The sequence below is a fragment of the Callospermophilus lateralis genome, chromosome 4 (assembly GCF_048772815.1).
Source record: "Callospermophilus lateralis isolate mCalLat2 chromosome 4, mCalLat2.hap1, whole genome shotgun sequence".
NCBI classification, from domain to species: Eukaryota; Metazoa; Chordata; class Mammalia; order Rodentia; family Sciuridae; genus Callospermophilus; species Callospermophilus lateralis.
The window spans coordinates 64962528-64987145 of NC_135308.1; the positions used below are offsets into that span (position 1 = coordinate 64962528).

The window sequence follows — 24618 nt, forward strand, 5'->3', positions numbered from 1 at the left end:
TCTGTTTATATTTTAAAACTATAATAAAAAAAACTATAAAAGAAAGAAAATAAGAAAAAGAATCTTTAAAAACCTTTTCAAATTCACCTCCTTTTTAAGAAAGGCAGAGAGGAATAAGGGAACTCAAAGAGCATGAGGTTATCTCTGAATCTGGCATGCTTTTCAAAGAAACAATCACTTCCAAAAATATGTATTTTTAATGTATGATTAGGAGTCATATTGTCTATTAAAAACATACAACTCTTTCATGTCTTCATTCTTAAATGTTTACTTTTTAAACATTTCTCACACAGCTAAAATACGAGAGCAAATAGGGAAAAAAACAAACTATGAAGACTGGGGATGTAGCTCAGTGGTAGAGTGCTTGCCTACCATGCATAAGGCCCTGGGCTCAATCCCCAGTATAGAAAAAAAACAAAAATTAAAACTGGAGATTTCAGTTCTTAATTATTATAAGGAATTCACATAAAATAGAATTGCAGCTTATAAAAATTAGTCTCACTGCCTCATTCCAGAGATAAAGCTATTTTAACTTTTCATTATATCACTAATCTTCTTCTAAAGAGTATCAAGGACCCTCACCCACAACATTTGACCAGGTTGAGATTATTCAATGAATTTATTAGCACATTACCTATGAGGTAAAAAACTTAGGCCCAGTGAAATTAAGAGCTACTCAAGATCAAATTCAGTTACAGTAAGCATGTTAAAGACAGAAACAATCCCTAACTCTTGAATCATCCTGCTTCCTACCATACACCTAGGCAAGTACCAGGTGAATAAAAAACAGGCAATAAATATTAGCTGAATTTTTAAAAATAAAGCTCAAGCTCAAGGCAAAACCTAAACTTAGTCTTGTTCATGCTAAATTATGCTGTTTCCAAAGCACAATAAGAAGTTTAAAATTACTGAATTTAAATACAACTGTTCACAAGGTAGGCATGATGTACACACGTACAGTCCTAGGTACTCTGGAGGCTGAAGCTAGATTGAGCCCAGAAATTGAGGACAATCTGGGCAACAGAGCAAGACCCTGTCTCAAAACTAAATTAAAGCCAGGCATGGTGTTGCACACCTGTAATCCCAGCAGCCAAGGTGCTAAGCAACTCAGTGAGACCCTGTCTCTAAATACAATACAAAAAAGGGTTGGGGGATATGGCTCAGTGATTGAATGTCCTGAGCACAATTCCCAGTACCCCCTACCCCCAAAAAGGAAAGAAATTAAAATAAATAAGACAAGACTGCTCTTATTTCATCTTATTCATTAGCCAAGAAAACAAAAATTCTCTATGGTTAATCATGTAATTTAATAAATTAAGGTACCTACAGAAAATATAAGATCCACTATTACTTAATAATTTTCCCCATAACATTGAGAGGCATCAAAAACAGCATTACTAAAAGAAAAATGAAGTCAGGGAGTGAGTATTATAAATATGCAGTCTTTTCCCAATTGATATAATGTAACCGTAACTAATTATGTTTTGATATCTATCTCATACAAAAGCAGAGCAACAATCACTGACATTGTCCTTTACTCATTTTAAGATTCCAAAGTGCTCAGATAAAGCAAAGTCTAAAGGAACCATATACTCCCTCAAAAAGGGCTCAGAATGTCCATTTAAAGTTCAACATAATGGGGGAAAATAGTGAACAGAGGAGAAGTAAAAAATCATAAAATCTTCCAAATAATGTGAGAGACTCTCTACTTTCAACTTTCTAAATTACAAGAGCCACTCCAGTTTCTATTGAAATATTCATAGACCTTACGCAGAACCCAGTTAAGCAAATATGACAACTAAGCTACATTTTATAGGGGTGTTAGTGGACGTACAACAGCCACTTGCTATAGAACAGACCCAGTCAGCAGTACAGAAGTTCACAGCTTCAGCAAAGTTGTAGCCCTGGTTAAATCCAGAGTGATAGGCACGAGGAAATGTCACAACAAACTCGCCAGCACACTGATTGGTCCTGTACACCTAAATGCAAATTGAGAACAGGAATACAAAAATGAAAAAAAAAAAATAAAAAAATAAATAAAACAACAAAAAGAAGACAGATTTTATCAGTCACATAGATCCAGAAGCACTTTCTAACCTAAAAATAATAAAGCATTATCTTAAGGCGTATCAGAAATAAAATTAGAGTTTAAGAAAGAGCTAGAATTCTACCTTCTTAAAATAGTCACTGATAATATATTATAATTTATAATAATTAGCAACCAAAAGAAACTGAAAATGTTACTCTCACTGAATGACTAGTCTTCTAACATAATATTTTTTTTATAATAGAAATTTTTTTATTCATCTATTATAAATATCATGAAAGCATGAAATTTTCTACTACCTTGAGATAAGTTTTGGGAAACTGATTAACTTATACATTATAAAATAAGCCCCAAATTAGTCTTCCTGAATCTTACTTTGTTTTACAATACTATGGGTATCTTGAAAAGTTACAGATTCAATTAGAAATTTACTCTTTAGGGACAAAGTAACACTATAAATGTTAGTCTACTTTTCTCATTTAAGTTATAACAAATTTTTAATTTTATGTAACAAACATTTAATTTATATTTTTTCAGGTTTTAGTAAGTTGATAATCATTTTTCAAAACAAGTTTAAAGGAGAAAAGCTATTTAGAATATATTTTTACTTCATTATCTCATTATTAAAAGCTGTTAAATCTTTACATAATAGCGCTGGGGTTGTTGCGAAGCAGTAGAGTGCTAGCCTAGTGCATACAAGGCCCTGGGTTCAATCCTTAGCACCACATAAAAAATAAATTAATTAATTAAAAAGGTATTGACAACTACATCTAAAAAATAAATATTTAAAAAAATCTTTATATAAAAAAAACAAGGATAAGAATTAGTCACTAGAGCTAACACTTCAAATACCTATATCCTAGCTAAATAGGGATAATAAGAAAAAAATAAGATTTTTGTTCAAACCAGGAAAAAATGGTTTGCTGAAACAGAAGGCTGTTTGAATAAGTAGCTATATATAAAGTATGATTCATATCTTAAAATTTTCCTACTGGGTTGAGGATGAAGTTCAGTGGTGGCCTAGCACATGAGGCCTTAGGTTCAATCCCAAGCACCACAAAAAAATAAAAAATAAAAATAAAACATATCCCTTCTTACAAATAAGTTGTTCCCTAATTTAGCTAGAAAACAACAGAATCTTTCACTTCCAGGTACACAACAAATGTGATTCTATCCAATCAAGAGCTAAAATAACTTTAAAAATACTGAAGGGAGATACAAAAACTCACAGGTACACCATGCTCCATTAGCACATTGGGGTTCATGATGGTGACTAACTGATGTAGGAGATCAGGCTGGGATTCAAATAACTCAGGTGCCAACTCCCTCATCACCTCCTCCAGTTGTTCTGCAGCATGAGATGGCACACCATACCATGTCTTTGGCTCCCCCCTAGCAAATGAAATAACTTGTTAGCCAGGTAGAGCATAGCTCCCAGGAAGTCAGGGCCTCTGAATCAACCCACTAAATTATAATCAACTATGTCTCATTCCATGGCCAGATTAAAGCCCTGAATCCTGACAAGCACCTCACAAATATGTTCTTTGTTTGTAATAGGAAGTAGTGCAAGTATATGAATAGGCAGGTGCACTACCTCCTATCACCACTATTATAGGAACAACTCTAAGTACATGAACTGTTCAAGGGAGATCGGAGTTGTATCTTTGAACAGGAAAGACACTACATGAAAACCACTGTTCTAAATGATACTGACAAGCTATCTCAAATCACTAGTCCACTGTACATTCCTATTCTCCCCACATGATCAAAATAAAAAGTCAATGGCTTCTAGAATACCTATAAGTTTAATTTATTTCTAGGTATTTCTTTAATTTTGTTGTCCAAAGAAAAAGCCAAGATTAGGAATTGTTGAAACCTTGAATATAGTTATCCATAATTCTTATGGACCAAAAACTTGGCATCACTGAAACCCTAGACCACTACTCTCTCCCATAAAACTTACTGAGATGATAAAAATATTTTGTTTGTGATAGCCAATATAGTGACCCCTAGTCATATGATCATAGAGCACAAAAAAGTAGCTACTGCAATTAAGAAAATAAATTTTTAATTTTACTTACTCTTAATTAATTTAAGTAGCCACATGTGGCCAGCAGTTATCACACTATACAGCACAGAAATGGAATAAGAAAATCACTAGTTTTCCACTGTATTCTGTGATCTAAGTACTATCTTCTAAGTGAAGACAAAAATATCACATAGTTAAGATATCAAAATAGTAGGTAAGAAACTAGGTAAATAAATAAAAGCTGTGAGATACAAAAAAAAAATCATCAAATCAACTGAATGACTGCACATGTAACTTGGGCAATTTGAAGAGAAATGTTACTGTAAAGAAAAACATTATTTGAATATTTCAACTACTAAAGGTTAGTCATATCTTCAAATTATATTTGAACTTTGTATTTGAGCTTTTAAACACCATATTTTGCCTATCAAGATATACTAAAACTGGGTTGGTGATTTAGCTCAGAGATATGGGACTTGCCTAGCATGTATTAGTTCCTGGGTTTGATCTCCAGCACCACCAAAAAAAAAAAAAAAAGATCAATAATTTTCATGTATACCAAATAACCATCATTTCAGCTACAACTTTAGATTAAACTATGTGCACATATTTTACAAGGGGACAACCTGAGGCACCTCCCCTTTCCTCCCCAATATGCTATCCTACTTTTGGGTAGAAAATACTTTCGAAGTGAGTTTTCCCTAATATATTAACTACTATTATTAAATCTTAAAAAAATAATAATTATCAGGGCTTAAGATATAGTTGAATGGTAGAACATGTGCTCAGCTTGTGCAAGGCCTTGGATTTGATCCCTAGCACATTTCTGCCTCAAAAAAAAAATCACTAAGTACATATGCTATTCTGAAGACCATACATACCAGTGCAAGTAGTTAATGGAATAACTCCAATGATCTTCAATGTGCCAGCAAAAAGAAGAGAAACACATTCCTACATAGAGCCATGGCACCTTCATACCAGAAATGTCCACATTAATATGTGCAAGAACAGATTGCTCCAGGACAGGCATGTTATTCAAATTCCAACCACAAAGTGCATATTCCTTAAAAAAGAAAAAAGTTAAATGAAAAATCAGAAATGACGAGAGCTCAATAGAAATCTCAAGAGAATCTTTCCAAGAGAAAGTACTTTATAATATCTACCAAAAAATCTATGCTGTTATCTAATATCTGTAATTAATTTAGCTATATATTTAATCCAGTCTCCTTTTTAGGTACTATTTAGATTTCCCTTTATTTCAGATACCCTGTTTAAAAATATGAGTAAAGATTCAGTCTGCCATTAAAATAGTGTAAGATCCATTTTTATAGATCACTACTATATTTCTACTTTATCTCCAGCAACTTAAGTTCCCAAATGTTTATATTATATGTACTGAATGATGCTAGATACAGTGTGAAGACAAAACATAAGATACATAATCATGAATTTGTGGCAAAAACTGAAGGCCAATATGATGTAGAAAGTCACCACCATCATCCGTCACTATAGACTCATCTATAAATATTAGATGAATTATAACAGTAAGAAAGAAACTTGATTCATGGTTAAATTTGAAAAAAAAAAAAAAGGGGGGGGGGATTCCTAGTTTTAAAACCAGGTGAAACAATGCCAGAATGGAAAAGAAAGCTACTCTCAGAGTTTCTTGGAGTTTCCAATGGGACATAAATGCATAACTGAGTTTCAAACACTAACCCCTGCAAATAGAGACTTATCAAATAGAGTGTTTATCAACCTTACGCTGAGCAATTCTCAACAGTGAGGATGACAGGATCCATGAAGTCAAAGCATTTTCATAACAATTATAAAATGATATTTGCTTTTTTCACTAAAATCCTTACAGCAATGTGTGAGCTTTCCAGAGAAAGCATGGTATATGACAAAATATTGAATGCAAAAGCAGAGATGAGATGATGTTGTTGTTGTTGTTGTTATTATTGAGGCACTTTATCCTCTGACCTTTTCTTTTTTTATTTTGAGACAGGGTCTCACTAAAACTCTTAAGTTAAATAGCCAATGAAAAAGCTAAAGAGAGAATTTGTTAATGAGAAAACAAGATTTGAGGAAATGACTCATAATACAGCACAAAGAAACTACAAAGTGTAGTTAAGAGTCATGAAGGACAGAATAATCAAGTTAACTAGGAACTCCAATAAGAAATAACAAGTCAGGCATGGTGGCCCACACCTGTAATCCCAGTGGCTTGGGAGGCTGAGGCAGGAGGATTGCAAGTCCAAAGCCAGCCTCACAACAGCAAGGCACTAAGCAACTCAATCTCTAAATAAAATACAAAATAGGGCAGGGGATGTGGCTCAGTGGTCAAGTGCCCATGAGTTCAATCTCTGGTACAAAAAAAAAAGAAAAGGAACAACAAGGATCCCCCAACTTCGCCCTCCTTCAGCAGGAAGCATAGAAATGGAATGTAGAAAATTGGCAGTGGGGAAATGTAACAGTCCACTTTATGCTTTGAATATAGCCCTTGCTGCTACACAAAAATAAAAATATAACAGGGAGATACAATTTCTACCCAATAGGTTAAAATTAGGAAGAAGAAAAAAGAATGAAAGATAAAAGGATTAACATACTATTCGACTACTCGATTTTTTTTTTGGGGGGGGGTTGGTTAGTTAGACACCTGGTTGGTTGAAAAAAATAATCTAGTTAAAGACATGAGGTCTACATATAAAAAAGTTACAGGTCAAGGCAATATATATTAAATTCCAAATGTAGACATAAGGGTAAATTATATAGTTCTTCGGGGAACAATAAAATAGTAGTCATCATGAGTATGAATTACTAAGAAAACATCACGGAAAAGGAAGAACCTGAGTTGAGCTTTCAAGGGTAGCTAAGATATAGATAGAGATTAAAGTGATAGGATTAAAGCGATTGTTCAGAGATACAGCACATGTTAATCATGTATGAGTCCCTGGGTTCAAGCCATGGCACCAAAGACAACAAAAAAGATTTCAAGAAACATTCTAGGAGACAGAGCTACAGGAATGTAAAAGTAAATTACAGAGAGGAGAATATACTAGTCTGGCTGGTGAAGGGGCAAAGTGAAAGACTAATACTTAGAAATATAGAAAATAAGACTAGAAAGAAGGATTGATCTTTAATTTTGGACTAAAAAGCTCAGATTTCATCCTTTACTCAGTAGGAAAATTTCAAACATAAACAAAAGTAGAGTTTCATGGTAAATTCCCAACAGTCTTCTACACTAATATAGAACTTTTCCTAAAAGATTCAAAAATGGCTCACAGTGCCCAGACTGTTTGTACAATATGGTTTATGCTGCATGCTGGCATTTCTTCCTTCCGGTAATCTGTAATTTCAGCACATGCTTGGCAAAGAAAGGATGCTTATGTCACTAGCTACCAATAAAAACCTTGGGCCCTAAGTCTCTAATGATTTTTCTTGGTAGAAAATACTTCACATTTGTTGCCACATTTTGATTCTGGAGTGATTAAACACTTTTGGGGGAGAGAAGGGGCAGTTCTAAGACTTGCATCCAGGGCCTCATATGCTAGATAAGTGCTCTATAACTGAACTATATCCCCAGCTTTTTAATTTCATTTTGAGACAGTCATGCCAATTAACCCAGGCTGGCCCTGAACTTGAGATCCTCTTAGCTCCTGCATTAGACTCCTGAGTAGCTGGGATTGTAAGTGTGTACTAACATACCCAGCCTAAGTACATTCTTCCCACCCCCATGTACTGGGGATTGAACCCAGGGCACTCTACTACTGAGTTACACCCCTGGCCCTTTTTATTTTGAGACAGGTTCTTGATAAGAAGCTGAAGCTGGCCTCGGACTTGCAATCCTTCTGCCTCAGGCTCCCAAGAAAACAGGATTACAGGTGTGCATCACTGCATCCAGCAGTACATTCTTTCAACAAGAGATAAAATTCTTAAATTACTACCAATTATAAAGGAAAAGAAAAAGTGGCAAGGACCAAAATAAAGAAAAATGAATGATCACCTCAATTCAGTTTTACATATGTCTGTGACAGGACTTCCCTATTTATTACAATTTAAATATCTAGATTAAAAACCAACTTGCCTTGATACAGAAAGAAACATTTCAGGACCCATCAATAAATGTAATTTTTTAAAAATTATAAATCACTTTCTAGTATTTACAACAGAAAAAGCTAGGCAAATTTTCAGCACAGTTACCTTTAAGCTAATTATTTTGAAATGAAGAATTCTATAGTTTCTAAAGATATTTTAAATTCATTGTTTTTGAAACTATGATTAACATTCAAAAATAAATAATAAAAAATATAAATCCTACATACTTAAAATTTTTAAAGAATATATCCCTTAAAATTAGAGAAGGGGTGGGGCTTGGGGGCAGGAAAGATGATGGAACAAGATGGCCATCCATTACCCTAGGTACATGTATGACTGCACATGTGGTATGATGCTACATCATGTACATTCAGAGAAATGAAAAGTTGTGCTCCATTTATGTACAATGAATTAAAATGCATTCATATACACCTAATTAGAACAAATAAATCCAAAGAAAGAAAGAGTTGTTCCAGAAGGCTGGGGAAATTCGTGGATACTTTGATTGTACCTTTAAAAAGAAATTAGAGAAGAGTAGTTTTCTATGAAAAAACTAAACCAGTTTGGGGCAAAGCACAAGTTTAGACAATACTATTTATACCTCTTCTTCTGGTAACATCTTTCTCCGACCATCCTTCACAGGAAATCCACTTCCAAAGTCTTTTGAAGAGATATCAGCCCCATACTCTACAATAACATCTTCTTCAATGCTGCTGACCAGGCGCCAGAATTCCTTTTCTACTAGTTCTGTAGGAACCATCTACAAAAGAAAACAAAGTTAAAATATTATTAACTCACTGTAACTATAAATCTACTATAACATAATACACAGGCCAAGTGAACACAAACTCATAACTAAACTTTCTCATTTCCCAAAACAGGAATGACTAGGGTCTTAGCTTTTCCCACAAAGAATGGGGAACTAAGAATAGGGAAAAGTTAAGAAAATTTGGATAGTCAGAAAAAACATAATGAACTTGAACAGTTTTTTTCTGAAAGAAGTTACTTCCCAAGAAAGATGAAATTGAACTAGGACATCGAGTAGGAAGAAGGAAATGAAAATGACAACAAAACTGAATTTTAACAACTTCGGCAAAATGTTTTGATAGAAACTAAAAAACCCAAGATCCTCCAGGAAAAGCAGCAAACCCCATAATACAAGTAACTAAACAAAAGCAGCAATAACCAAATTGCTTCATATTTTTCTGTAAAGAATTTTTCACATGCACATTAAAACAGATTTCTTAGTAGAAGATGACAAACTGCCACATTAAGAGTTAAAAGTGCTGGGGTTGTGGCTCAGTGATAACACGCTTGCCTAGCATGTGTGAGGCAATGGGTTCGAAACTCAGCACCCATACAAATAAATAAAATAAAGGTCTATAAACAACTAAAAAAATATATATTTAAAAATTAAAATAAACAGAATAGATGATAGGTCCCTAATTTCAAGATTTAGTGTTATCTCATCTTTTTTATTCTGCCCATTTCCCACACAATTTTAAAAGTAAAAAGCAAACCAAAAGCTTTAGACTCAGATAAATCTTTGTATCTCTCCAAACTAACCTACCCCCAAAAGCTTTAGACTCAGATAAATCTTTGTATCTCTCCAAACTAACCTACTGTTGCTACTCACATGGACTGGCATATTAAAATAATCAGACTTAAAATTATCTGCCATCTCTCCAAAACTCTGAAGTGTATATTCTCGTACAGCTTGTTCAAATCCAAAGGCTTCTCGAGGTTTGTTACATTCCTGAAAAGGAAACAAAAATATATAAGATTAATTCACTGAACCTCAACTGGAGAAAATATTAAAAACTCATAGATAGGGAAATGATCAAGGAAGGTAGTACCTAAATGAAACATATCCAATTAATCCTAGCCAGCAAAGCAAGCATCAGTTACTTGCAATTGGTATCATAAAATAATATTCTGGAACCTCAACTACATTTTCACAATCTTTCAGCAGGAAGGTGGTAATGAGATAGCTTTAGACTCTGAAGTTGGTGTTATCCTCAGATACCAAAACAAGCACCTGGGACTAACAACTTGGAATCAAGCCCAGGAATGCTTATCATTTTTAAAAGTATATGTTTTTAGTTGTAGATGGACACAGTACCTTTATTTTATTTATATACAGTACTAAGAATCGAACCCAGTGCTTTACACATGCTAGGCAAGTGCTCTACCCTGAGCCACAAACCCTAGGCCCTGCCTATCATTCTTAGGATTCAGTGGATCTGGCCATGGAGAAGATAAATATTCATAGAGGAAGGAAAAGTTATGGATAATGAAATAACCAATAAGCAGTTAGGATATCTGGCTAGGAGAACGATTTGTTCATAATATCAATCACCGTAACAAAACTTAAATATTTATAGTAAAAATGCCATAGAATAGACATTATGATTGACGTATGTATATAGGTGACTCTATGACCAGTGTGATTCTGCAATCTGTACAATTAGAAAAATTATACCCCAATGATACAAATGTATGAATTGCCAAGATCATTGTAATGTCATGTGTAGATAATAAAAAAAAAAAAAAGTAAAAATGCCTCTGAGTCTATTAACCTTGAACACAGTAACAAATAAATAATAATTCAAAGGCTATAAAAGATCTTTGAAGTACTTGGATATACCCAGCCAACTCCTCTTTAATGCCCTACCATGACATTTTGTTAAAATAAGTAACAGACTATGTATTTCATAATGATACCATTATTTTTTAATAAGAAAAATTTAGTACAATCAAATCAAAATCTGGACAAATAAAAAGGTATCATTCTTTATTTAACAGCATAAAAAGTGGATGTATGACACCTAAGCTCTAGAATTTCATGAGTAATTACAGTTTTCATTTTTTAAAAAATCCCATAGCTTTTATTCATTTCTATTCCAGCAATATGAATATTCTGAGAAGAAATCTCATTCAACTGTAGCAATAAGTAGGATTACTTAAGGAATAGTCAGAGAAAGAAAATCTGAGAGCAAGCTGCCACAACAAAGCTGTTACATTCCCATTTAACAGAGCTCTTCTCAAAATCGTCAAAAATTTTTTACTGAAGAATAAACAGAGCAGGACAAGCTTTCCAGGAATTTTACATATGTATATATGCATGCATTACTGTTTTTAGTTTTAAAAGGGCCCAAAAAGGTTAGGCTTGTACCTCAGCAACACACTTAGGACACCTCCAGTCTCCTTTGGGTACATCAGGCAGTGGTGGAATTAGACAAAATGTATGATAGCTATCATCACATCCATCACACAAAAGCAATTTATCCTCATTGTTTCCTCGACCACAAAACATACAAACATAGAGATCAACCTGTTAAAATAAATAAATGAAATAAAAGTCTATTTTCTATAATAAAGAATTCTATATTTTTATCAGGAGCTCCATAGTTAAAACACAATAATGTACTCTAAAAAGTAAATGTAGCTTAAGTCCTGAATATCTATTTCAAATTATTTCAATGGCTCTTCATAAAACTTCCTAAATTTCCCTCCAAAGCTTCTATAAGCAAATTAATAAAAGCATATCAAGTTGTTAAAATAAAAAAACCTAAAAATCTAGGATATGTAAAAATTAACTTTTATTTTTTTAAAAATGTCAGTTTTCCTACATATAAATATACTTTGGTAGAGAACAAATATTGAGAACTGCTTGTAATAATACATCTAGGTAATTTACAAGTATTCTTGGTATCTGCCAGGAACTGACTCCAGGATCTACGCCCCCCACCCAGTCCCAGGGATACCAAACTCCACAGATACTCAAGACCCTTCTATAAAACAGCTTAGTATTTGCATATCTATGCATATTCTCCCTTATACACTTTATACTTTAATTCCTAGATTACTTATAATACCTAAGTACAATGTAAATGCTATGTAGTTGTTATACTATATTGTTAGGGAATAATGTTAGGTCTTGTTTTGTAAAGATACTTTTTGGCAGTACTGGGTATTGAACCCAGTGATGCTCTATCTCTGAACTATGTATGTCCCCAACCCCTTTTTAAATTTTACTTTTGAGACAGGGTCTCACTAAGTTGTCAGGCTGGCCTCAAATCTTGTGACGTTCCTGCCTCAACCTCCCAAATTGTTGGGGTTATAGGCAAGTGCAACCAAGCCTGTCCACAATTTTTTAAAACTATATTCTGCACTTTGAAACAAAGAATGTGGAACCTGAGGATATAGAGAGCTGACTGCTCACAGATTCACATTTAATTCTCTCACACAGTTACATAGAAAGCATATGATTTAGGGGAAACAGTCTACATACAAAAGACAAAGCAAGGTTAACATTGTATAAACAATAACTGCAACTTTAGATAGGCCATCAAGTCTCCTAATCAACAGCAAACCAAGATAAAAAGTGCAAAACTGAAATTAAAATAAATCCTTTCCCTCCTGACACATCCCAAAGCACTTACAAAGTTAACAGAGAGAGTTCCTTTCCGTTGTCTCATTTGCATGTTAAATGCGTCTGACCTGTTGGTAACTTTTCTTCTTCGGGTGACCTCATCTTGAAATAAAAAGTTATATGATAATAGTAAAAACTAATGTTGAGAGCTTACTATGGACCAGACACTATTTAAAATTATTTAAATTAGTAAAAAAATCTCAAAACACTACGAGGTAGATATCATCTCTGGTTGAAGATAAAGAACCTAAGGTATAGAGAAGTTAGATAACTTGCTCAGAATCACATAGCCAGTCAGTGGCAGATTTGGGATTCTAATCCAGGCAATCAAGCTCCAGAGAGTTTAACCATTAATGCTATTCTACCTGCTGTAGGACTTATAGGGTCTCTCAAATTAGTCAGGGATTAATTTTTAAGATCATTGCCAGCCAAAACAGTTATAAAGTTTAAAACCACTGCCAGCCAATATAATAATTATAAGAATGACAAAGATGAAGTACTTAATTCTCAAAAGGGTAATTAAAAAACATAATATACATATTTAGTAAATCCTATTACAATGAATTCTTTGAGTGATAGAACAATACTTTCTGATCCTCTACCGTTCAGATGACAATCTGAATTATATGATTTAACTATCATATCATAAAATGAATAATTAATGATAATGTGACTGCAACATTTTGTTAAATTCTTATAGAGTAAAACATGTCCAGTCTATTCTTTGTTAAATGTTACATAGGGAGAAGAGTGGGAACTTGATTTTTCTATTAGCAATTCTACTCCCAAAAGTTTCAAACATGCGAAGCCAAAGAAAATTAGGCTTTCTGAAGAAAGCACAAAAGTTTATTGAAATGGTGTTGTAATACATTGAGGGAAATTATTTAAAAAACATCAAATGGTTAGAATGCAAAAGTTCTGAGCTCTTCCCAGTAGATTTTCATACTAAAGGTCAGAGAATCCTCTATTTCATTTTAATTTAAAAGTCATAATAAGCTTTAGCTCACTAGGTGAAAACCAATCATTTTACCATTATTGGTAAAACTAAACTATCCTTTAGAAACTGCAATTAATTTCTGTGTAGCATATTAGACATGGAGAAGGAAAAGTCTCTCTTCTAAAATCATGAAAATTCAACATTATATTGTTCCTCACATCTTAAAGATATCTGATAATAAAAAAGGTGATTTGCCTAGAAACCATGTAACAAGTTTACATTTCTTAAGAAATTCCCAGAACAGGCTGAAATTCAAGTTTCATTTGAATTTTTTTTATAACCATATTACTTGCAATTCATTTCTTTTCACAACCAATAACAGATTTTACCTTCTTTATCTTTTGTTCCCATTGCCAGGCCCACAACCTTGGGTCCAGCTCCAAAAATCTGAAGCTTCTTCAGTTCTGTGTTTCTAGTCAGTTCTCCAGATTCTGACTAAAAAATAACAAGCAAAATTCACATTAGCATAAATATATCAATTTAAGCTTCCCCAGACCTTGCCCCCAGTACTGGGGATTGAATTCAGGGGTGCTTTATCACTAAACTACACCCCCAGACCCTTATATTTTGAGACAGGGTCTTGCTAAGTTGTTGAATTTGTGATCCTCCTGCCCCAGCCTCCAGAGTGCTGGAATAATAGGCATTATGTCCCCATGCCCAGCTCACGCATTTATTTATTTTACTTTTTTTTTTTTAATTAAATATTTTTTTTTAATTGGTTGTTCAAAACATTACAAAGCTCATGGCATATCATCTTCCATACATTTGATTCAAATGGGTTATCAGCTCCCATTTTTACCCCAAATACAAGTTGCAGAATCACATCGGTTACACATCCACATTTTTACATAATACCATATTAATGACTGTTGTATTCTGCTACCTTTCCTATCCCCTACTATCCCCCCTCCCCTTCCTTCTCCTCTTCCCTCTCTACCCCATCTGCTGTGGTTTAATTCTCTCCCTTTTTTTTTTCCCTTTCCCCTCACAAACTCTTATATGTAGTTTTATGTAACAATGAGGGTCTCCTTCCATTTCTATACAGTTTCCCTTCTCTCTCCCTCTCTCCCACCCCACTCGTCTCTGTTAAATGTTAATCTTTTCCTCATGCTCTTCTTCCCTGTTCTGATCTTGGTTGCTCTCTTTATATCAAAGGAGACATTTGGCATTTGTTTTTTAAGGATTGGCTAGCTTCACTTAGCATTATCTGCTCTAATGCCATCCATTTCCCTGCAAAATCCATGATTTTGTCATTTTTTAGTGCTGCGTAATACTCCATTGTGTATAGATGCCACAGTTTTTTAATCCATTCATCTATTGAAGGGCATCTAGGTTGATTCCAAAGTCTAGCTATTGTGAATTGTGCTGCTATGATCATTGAAGTGGCAGTATCCCTATAGTATGCTCTTTTGAGGTCCTCAGGGAATAGACCGAGAAGGGCAATAGCTGGGTCAAATGGTGGTTCCATTCCCAGCTTTCCTAGGTATCTCCATACTGCTTTCCATATTGGCCGCACCATTTTCAGTCCCACCAGCAATGTACAAGTGTACCCTTTTCCCCACATCCTCGCCAGCACTTATTGTTACTTGATTTCCTAATGGCTGCCAATCTTACTGGAGTGAGATGGTATCTTAGGGTGGTTTTGATTTGCATTTCTCTGACTGCTAGAGATGGTGAGCATTTTTTCATATACTTATTGATTGACTGTATGTCTTCCTCTGAGAAGTGTCTGTTCAGGTCCTTGGCCCATTTGTTGATAGGGTTGTTTGTTATCTTATTGTTTAATTTTTTAAGTTCTTTGTATATTCTGGATATTAGGGCTCTATCTGAAGTGTGAGGAGTAAAAATTTGTTCCCAGGATGTAGGTTCCCTGTTTACCTCTCTTATTGTTTCTCTTGCTGAGAAAAAACTTTTTAGTTTCAGTAAGTCCCATTTGTTTATTCTTGTATTTAATTCTTGGGCTATGGGCATCCTATTAAGGAATTTGGAGCCCGACCCCACAATATGTAGATCGGAGCCAACTTTTTCTTCTATCAGGTGCAGAGTCTCTGGTTTGATATCTAGCTCCTTGATCCATTTTGAATTAACTTTTGTGCATGGCGAGAGAAAGGGATTCAGCTTCATTTTGTTGCATATGGATTTCCAGTTTTCCCAGCACCATTTGTTGAAGATGCTATCCTTTCTCCATTGCATGCTTTTAGCGCCTTTATCAAATATAAGAAAGTTGTAATTTTGAGGATTGGTCTCTGTGTCCTCTATTCTGTACCATTGGTCCACCTGCCTGTTTTGGTACCAGTACCATGCTGTCTTTGTTACTATTGCTCTGTAATATAGTTTGAAATCTGGTATCGCTATACCGCCTGATTCACACTTCCTGCTTAGAATAGCTTTTGCTATTCTGGGTCTTTTGTTTTTCCATATGAATTTCATGATAGCTTTATCTATTTCTACAAGAAATGCCCTTGGGATTTTGATTGGCATTGCGTTGAACCTGTAGAGAACTTTGGGTAATATTGCCATTTTGATGATGTTAGTTCTGCCTATCCATGAACAGGGTACATTTTTCCATCTTCTAAGATCTTCTTCTATCTCTCTCTTTAGGGTTCTGTAGTTTTCTTTGTATAAATCTTTCACCTCTTTTGTTAGGTTGATCCCCAAGTATTTTATTTTTTTTGAGGATATTGTGAATGGGGTAGTTTTCCTCATTTCCATTTCAGAAGTTTTGTTGTTGATGTACAGGAATGCCTTTGATTTATGCGTGTTGATTTTATATCCTGCCACTTTGCTGAATTCATTTATTAGTTCTAGTAGTTTCTTTGTAGACCCTTTTGGGTCTTCTAGGTATAGGATCATATCGTCCGCAAATAGTGATATTTTAAGTTCTTCTTTTCCTATTTTTATGCTTTTAATTTCTTTTGTCTGTCTAATTGCTCTGGCTAGTATTTCAAGGACTAAATTAAATAGAAGTGGTGAGAGAGGGCATCCCTGTCTAGTTCCAGATTTTAGAGGGAATGCCTTCAGTTTTTCTCCATTTAGAATGATGCTAGCCTGAGGCTTAGCATATATAGCTTTTATAATGTTGAGGTAAGTTCCTGTTATCCCCAGTTTTTCTAGTGTTTTGAACATAAAAGGATGCTGTACTTTGTGGAATGCTTTTTCTGCATCTATCGAGACGATCATATGGTTCTTATCTTTAAGTCTATTGATGTGGTGAATAATATTTATTGATTTCCGTATATTGAACCAACCTTGCATCCCAGGGATGAATCCTACTTGATCATGGTGTACAATTTTTTTGATATGCTTTTGTATTCGATTTGCCAGGATTTTATTGAGGATTTTTGCATCTATGTTCATTAGAGATATTGGTCTGTAGTTTTCTTTCTTTGAAGTGTCTTTGTCTGGTTTTGGGATCAGGGTGATGTTGACCTCATAGAATGAATTTGGAAGAGCTCCTTCTTTTTCTATTTCTTGAAATAGCTTGAAAAGTAGTTGTCGATGTACCTTTATTTATTTATATGTGGTGCTGAGAATTGAACTCAGTGCCTCACACATGCTTAGGCAAGCACTCTACCACTGACCTACAACCCCAGCCCATGCATTTATTTTCAAGACAGGGTTTTGCTATGTTTTCCAGGCTTGTTACAACTTCTATGTTTGCCTCTCGAAGCAGCTGAGACAACAGGCATGTGCCCACACATCTGGATGGCTTATGTATTTATTTTATTACCCAAGAAAAGTTTCTTGATCCTCTTCAAAGTGAAGGAAAATACTATTTGATTTCTTTTAAATCCACACACTCCCTCATTCACCAAAGTACTATGCAACACCCAAATTCCTTTCAACAAAATAAAATTCACCTATGTCTCAAAAAAGCTTAATTATCAAGTTGGTTCTGTCTAGAGACACTACTGGTTATCATAAAATAGAAATTCCCACTTCTAACCTTCTAATGAATACCTGTCTTTGAGTAGAGAGTAGTATGACTATCTCAGGTGATGAATCATAACTACCTTAAGATAATCATACAAATCTCATATCTCTTTATTGGTGATGACCTATCTAGGGGTGGGAATGTGATCCACTTTTGGCCTACTATACAAAGTTCACCGAAATCACTGGGAAATATTTTTAATCTTCTAATAAAAAAGAAAGTTTCTCAAAGAGTAAATCCTTTTGACCCACCCCCTTCCTGCTAGGAGACTCAGCCTGGTCAAAGCACACTGCTAGACTCTGCAAAAACCACACAATAATTAATAGGGAACTTATCACCCACACATTAAAACAAGCAAGACAGAAAGATGGAAAGAGCCTGGATCCTTAATGACAATGTTAACATGCTATACCAATCGTAAAAAGTTTCATGTTGAAATTATGTTCTTATGTGGAAACTTTATTGTTAATGTTTAAGTTTCACATGGCATTTTATTATGTAAGCGCATGCTGACAAATCAATATTAAATCTTGAAGTTAGATAATCATAATCTCCAAATGTAGTCTAATAGCCAAAATTTATTTTAAATGTATAAATAAATAAGAATAAAAATAAATCTGAATAAAATATAGACTACTTGATAGTGTATAGCTTGGTAACAAATGATGTACGCAATAAAGATTAATAAAAATAATCTAAAAACAAAACCAACCTAAAATCGCATTTCAAATTTTCTTTAAAAACTTTTAAGACTTTTTTTGCAAAATTAATTCAATGATAAATAACAATATACATCATTTACCACTATTAAAACAGAGTACATAATAATAAAAGCTAACATATGCTAATTATATACTAAGTGCCACAACTAAGTATTTTAATCAATTACCCCAAACAACCATATTATCATACAGGCAATAATGTTCTAAAAAGTAAAATAAAAACAACATTCTCTCATCTTAATGGAATGAAATTATAAGCAACAAAATTACAACTCAAAAGGACCCTTTCACCTGGAAATTTCTACCTCTTAAAAAGTAACATTAAAAACCAAACATCAAATCTCTGGAACAAATGAAACTAGTGATTGCAGGAAACTTTATACACATCAATAAAACCAAAGAAGAGAAATAAATGATTAGATTCCCAACTCAAAATGCTAGAAAAAGAACTACAAAATAAACTGTGTGGTGCTAGATCAGAATTGAACTTTTCAGTACAAAATCAAAATATGAAGTCACAATTTTTTAAAAAATTACCTATCCCTGACCATTAAACAATGGTCATCAAGCTAGGAAATACTGAAGGAAAGAGATTCAGAAAGGGTGGTAATAAATTGAGATACACTAAATTTGTCATACCTGTGTTCTGGCCAACAAGAATTACACATAAATACAAAGATACACACACACCTGGTAAACAGAAAAGCTATGTGGATGTCAACACATATTCAGGGGTCCTGAGTGTATAGGCAGTAACTGAAATCACAGAGTAGATGAGATGACAATAAGGAGAGTGACAATAGGGAAAAAAAATTAATAAATATAGAAAATAAAGCACAGAAAGAAGAGACAACAAAGATGATAGGGAATGGTCAGAGGGTAGAGATGAATACCAGAAGAGAGAGATTAAAGAAGCCAAAGAAAAAAAATCAAGCTAAGTGAATTTCAAGGAGAAGCGTCAACAACCATGACCAGAAATCAAATAAGATATAAAATGGAAAGGGGCCTCAGAATTTGACAAAATGGTACAGTTATTTTTTAAAAATCACCTCAATTGTCACTTGGACAGTGTAATTTAAATGAAATTATTTAGCTCAAAGTCTGATTAGAGTATAAAAATTAAACAGGTGTTGAGGAAACTGACACAATATAGAGTTTTTCCAAGAAACTTTTCTGTGAAAAAAGATAGGAAATAAATTTTATTTTTTAAAGTTGACACAAACTTGAAAACATGCATGTGGTTGTGGAGCAAGATAGAAATTCAGCAGACAGAAGAAGCAGAAAATATTTTTCAACTGATACACTGAAATCACTGAAGAAGCCAAAAGGGGTGGTGATGGAGGGATTATCCCTGGAAGGAAAGGTACACCTTTGCTACCAAAGATAGGCAGAGACTAAGGATGTCAGTAGTTTTTCGTAGAAAAAGTTCTACGAAATGTTTTTATTCCGTTCTGAAATACAACACTAGGAATGAGAGGCAACTGGCAATACAGCAATTAAGTACAAATTAAAAAAAAATTCTTAGCTGGGCACCACCAGGCCATATACCTATAATCCCAACTTTGAGGAAGCTGAGGCAGGAAAGATTCCAAGTTTGAGAGAAGCTTGGGCAACCTAGCAAGACCCTGTTTCAAAAAATAAAGAAGCTGGGATATAGCTCAGTGGTAAAGTGCCTCTGGGTTCATTTCCCAGTGATGGAAAAAACAATCTTAATTTCAAATCCTGAAGTAACTCTAGTAACTACAAACTGTCTATGACAATGACAATTACTACAACGAGCAAGAAAATTCTATATGGTTGTTATTTTTATACATACATAAAGAAAAGGAATTAGAAATAGGCAAAGAGCTGGTGGTATAACTCAGTGACAGAGCACTTGCCTAGCATGCATAAGGTCCTAAATTCCAGTCCAAGAAAAAAAAAAAAAGAATAAATGAATGAATGAGGCAAGCCTTTCATGATTTCAGAAAGAACATCAAAAATAATTTCATCAAAAGCTGGCAACTGGTTAGAGAGACTGGGCAACTCTAAAAAGCTGAGTCACTTAAGTCAAAGAGAATAGTCTACAGTGTTCCAGGTCCTAAAATGGAATCATAATTGTATACCCAACAATGATCAGAACTTTTGAAATCAAGCACACACACACTAATGAAAAAAATCTCTTAATGACTAAACCAAAGTTTATAAGTTTATAATGGGGCTATCGGTTTCCCATGAATTTCTATTAAAACCACATTCCTATCCAGGACACCTAATTTTCTGCGATTGAAGTATAGAAAAGGCAGAGTTCCTGAGTGAGCATAAACTCAGAACAATAAGAGCAGGAATGGCCTGATGGAGAGATAGCCCATGAGCTCTAGAAAAGCAAAAAATATCATTAGCCTACTTATGACAAGACTACATACAACCCTGGATCCAATGCTTCTTGTTATTAACAGATTTATCTTGCTTCTGATTCCTACTTACAATATCAACCATTCCCATTTTTTGTTTTATTCTTCTAAATATTAAAACAATATATGAAATCTAGTTAAGTTGCTATTCCTCTGTCTATATAAGTTAATTTAAAAATACCAAACATTAGAATTCTAAGGGCACCTCACTCTCTAATCTAAAGACTTATCTTTATTAACAACCTTAAAAAATAAAACCCTTAAGACTTCAAAGAAAACAGGAGAAAAAAAGAAATTATGGAGTTTTTCTTCTTTAGGTTATATGAACACTATAGAAGTTACACTATAATTGCTCAAACATTAAGAAATTTATAACCTTGTTTTTAAAGGACTAGTGAGTAAAAAATAAAATGATTCTTTTTTACTCCTCTCTGCTAATGATGAAAATAAAATGTACTAGAATTCAACAACATGACTTCCAGATGCAGTGGTGCATGCGCATAATCCCAGCAGCTCAGGAGGCTGAGGCAGGAGGATCACAAATTCAAAGCCAGCTCAGCAACTTAGTAAGACCAAGCCTCAAAATATTTCTTCTCTATTCACCTGAAAGGTGAACAGAAGCAGTGACGTAGTTTAGTGGTACAGAGTCTACCTAGCATGCATAAGACCCTGGCTTCTATCTTCAACACCTCTTTAAAAAAAAAAGTGAATAGAAGCTATGTCTCCTCGAGCGTTAAACAACAACTGTAGGCTGGGCATGGTGGTGCACACCTGAAATCCCAGTGGTTTGGGAGACTTGAGGCAGGAGGATAGGGAGTTCAAAGCCAGCTTCAGCAAAAGCAAGGTGCTAAGCAACTCAATAAGACTCTGTCTCTAAGTAAAATACAAAATAGGACTTAGAATGTGGCTCAGTGATTGCATGCCTTTGAGTTCAATCTTCAGTACCAAAAAAAGAAAAAAACAGTATATGAATGGCCTCCTATGAGAACCAGTAGCTGTGCAGTCCAAGAGGCTGAAGCCCCAGAATAAGAGGGATCAATGGTGCTACCCTAATTGAGACCAAAGGCTTCTGGAGAATGCTTTGGAAGAGTGAAGAAGCCAGAGTCCTATATCCTCAGGCGACTACAGCAGCAACCAAGAAATCCTTCAAGAAGAATCAAGTTGCATCTGCTGCTGCTTCCTTGTTCTTCCAACTTTTATTCCATCCAAGCCATCATATATTGGTTGGTACTGCCCATGCTTAGGGAGGGTCTCCATTTCAATTGGCTATCCCATATGCCAGTCATTACTAGACACACCCTCACTGACACACCCATTATCCTCTAAATTCCCGTCATCTATTAATCCAATCAAGTTGACAATTCAAATTGGTTATTACACTTGGCTTTCTCAGATTGGTCCTAAATTGGAAGCTGGGTCAAGAATTAGGGAATCTGTCAGTTATTAATCACACTTTTGCTTACACATGTATAAATTGAAAATTATATCTCCCTCATGAGACAGTTGAATTAAAGGACCTGATATTTCATAGGTTATAGAGTGTTGTTATTATCACAGTGGACAATATTTTAAACATGTGACATTAAATAATTTAAAAAGTTTGGTCTGACCTAATAATGGAAAAGATAAATAAATTTGCATATACTTCCTGTTATAATATTTCTCAAAGTAAAAAATGAGTGAACCACAAAAAAAAATAAAAATAAAAAAAAATAAAAAAAATAAAAAAATGGCCTCCTATGACCACAGAATTATTCTGTCAATAAATGCACTTGAAATTCCTATTAAAACAGCCCATGGACATTAATACCTGAGACTTGACACGTCTTGTTCTCTTTGGCAGAATGTTCGTTCTTGTGCCCGGCTCTGGGGAGGTTTGGATATCACTGCTGAGAACCTCAGATGCCACTTTTTCCTTAAGATCTAAATTGGGCATCTGTACACCCTAAAAGATCAGACACAGAAAGAGAACAGATTCACTGATAAGAAATAAGAGAATCAGTAGAAAAATAAAATAATAACCAGTAAATCCCTACAATTATACAAAACCATATAGCAATTCTTCCTTAAAAAGATCTAAAGAAGGCAATCCTATCAAAATCCCAACATGCAGCCGAGCACGGTGGCATACACCTATAATCCAGGCAACCTAGGAGGCTGAGGCAGGAAGATATCAAGCTCAAGGCTACCCTCAGCAACTTAGCAAGTCTCAAAACTAAAGTAAAAGGGCTGGGGATGTAGTTCAGAGGTACAGCACACCTGGGTTCGATTCCCAGTACAACAAAACAAACAAACAAAAATCCCAATACACTTTATTTCTGTGCAAACTGAAAGCTGATTCTAAAACTGATGTGGAAACAAATTGTTTCAAAATTCTGAAAAAGAGCCATGAGGTCTTATATAATGAATATCAAAATTTACTATAAAGCTACAACACTCAAGACAGTGTGGTAATGGTGTTAGGGTAGACATTTAGAGTCCATTCCAAGATCCCCAATGGATGCCTGAACTAGAAGATAGTATTAAACCCTATGAATACTATGTTTTTTTCCTGTGACAGTTTAATTTAAAATTAAGCATAGTAAGAGATTAATAACCAAAACAGAGCAATAATAGGCAACACACTGTAATTTTAAGAAGTTAACGGTATTTCTCATTCAAAATAGCTTATTGTACTTTTTCCTTTTCTTCCACCCCCGCCCCTTTCTTGATACTGAGGAATTAAACCAGGGAAGCATTACCATTGAGCTATATCTCCATCCCTTTTTATTTTTTTATTTTGAGACAAAGTCTCACTAAATTGCTTAAAGCCCACTAAATCACCAAAGCTGGCCTCAAATTTGTAATCCTCCTCCCTCAGCCTCCTGGGTCTCCAGATTACAGGAATGTACTATAATGTACACCGGCCTAATGTTTGCCTTTTTTACCTTTACAGCTTCTCTTTGGCATATCTGAAGGGCCAACAGTATTACTCTTGCTCTTGGGGACCATTATCAAGTAAAACAGAATTACACGAATACACTCTGAAACTGTGACAGGAGAACTAACAACCAAGATGGCTACTAAGTAACTAAGGGGTAGGGACAAAGCAAGAAGGCATGTTATTTCATCATCCTACTAGAAATAGTATAAGCTTTTAAACTTACAAATTATTTCTAGAATTTTTCATTTAATACTTTCAGACCCAAACAACAATTAAGCACAGACACTAATTGAAACCACAAAACATTAAATCACAAAGTAGGGACTACTGTACATCAATGAAACAATACAGAACTCAGAAATAAACTCACACATTTACGGTCAACTGATTTTCAATAAAGTGCCAAGGCAAATCAATGGAATGGATAGTCTTTTCAGAGAAATGATGCTGGTACAACTGAGTATTCATATACCTCTCCCCAAAAATGAATCTACACCCTTACCTCACTTTATACATGGAGGGAAAAAACTGAAAGTGCATCACAAAACAAAATCTAAAAGCTAAAATTATAAAACTTACAGATGAAAAAGAAGAAACATCTTTGTGAACTTGTGTTAGGAAAAGATTTCTTAAATATGATGCTAAACACAATTTTTAAAGGAAAAAAAATCATGAATTATTCTTCAAAGAGATACCATTATGAAAATGAAAAGAAAAATTACAGGTTAGAAGAAAACATTTGCAAAATATATCTGATGAAGGACTTACATCCAGAATATAGAACGAATTCTTACAAGTATAAGACAAATTACCAATTAAAAAAAATTTCTGAAGGGACATTTTGTTAATATATATTAACATTTTGCTATATGAGACACTAATATAAACATGATAAGATGCAAAACATCAGTAGTCTTTGGAAAATAAATATTAAAACCACAATGAACTATCACTATATACCTACTAAAATAGCTATAAGCCAAAAAACTGACAATATCAACTGCTGGTAAGGAAACAGACAAACTGGAAGACTCTCCATTATG

General features: G+C 34.3%; 1 protein-coding gene across 1 annotated transcript in view; it reads right to left on the reverse strand.

Annotated features, from left to right (window-relative positions):
* The window catches only part of Kdm5a (lysine demethylase 5A), an 87397-nt gene that overhangs the window by 49918 nt on the left and 12861 nt on the right, over positions 1–24618 (reverse strand). The window contains exons 5-13 of the mRNA XM_076853951.1: positions 22463–22597; positions 13933–14038; positions 12617–12708; positions 11347–11505; positions 9808–9927; positions 8773–8931; positions 4958–5139; positions 3277–3439; positions 1860–1979 (exon numbers count right to left, since the gene is read on the reverse strand). Coding sequence (XP_076710066.1) covers positions 1860–1979; positions 3277–3439; positions 4958–5139; positions 8773–8931; positions 9808–9927; positions 11347–11505; positions 12617–12708; positions 13933–14038; positions 22463–22597 — 1236 coding nt within the window. The remainder of the gene's footprint in view (positions 1–1859; positions 1980–3276; positions 3440–4957; positions 5140–8772; positions 8932–9807; positions 9928–11346; positions 11506–12616; positions 12709–13932; positions 14039–22462; positions 22598–24618) is intronic.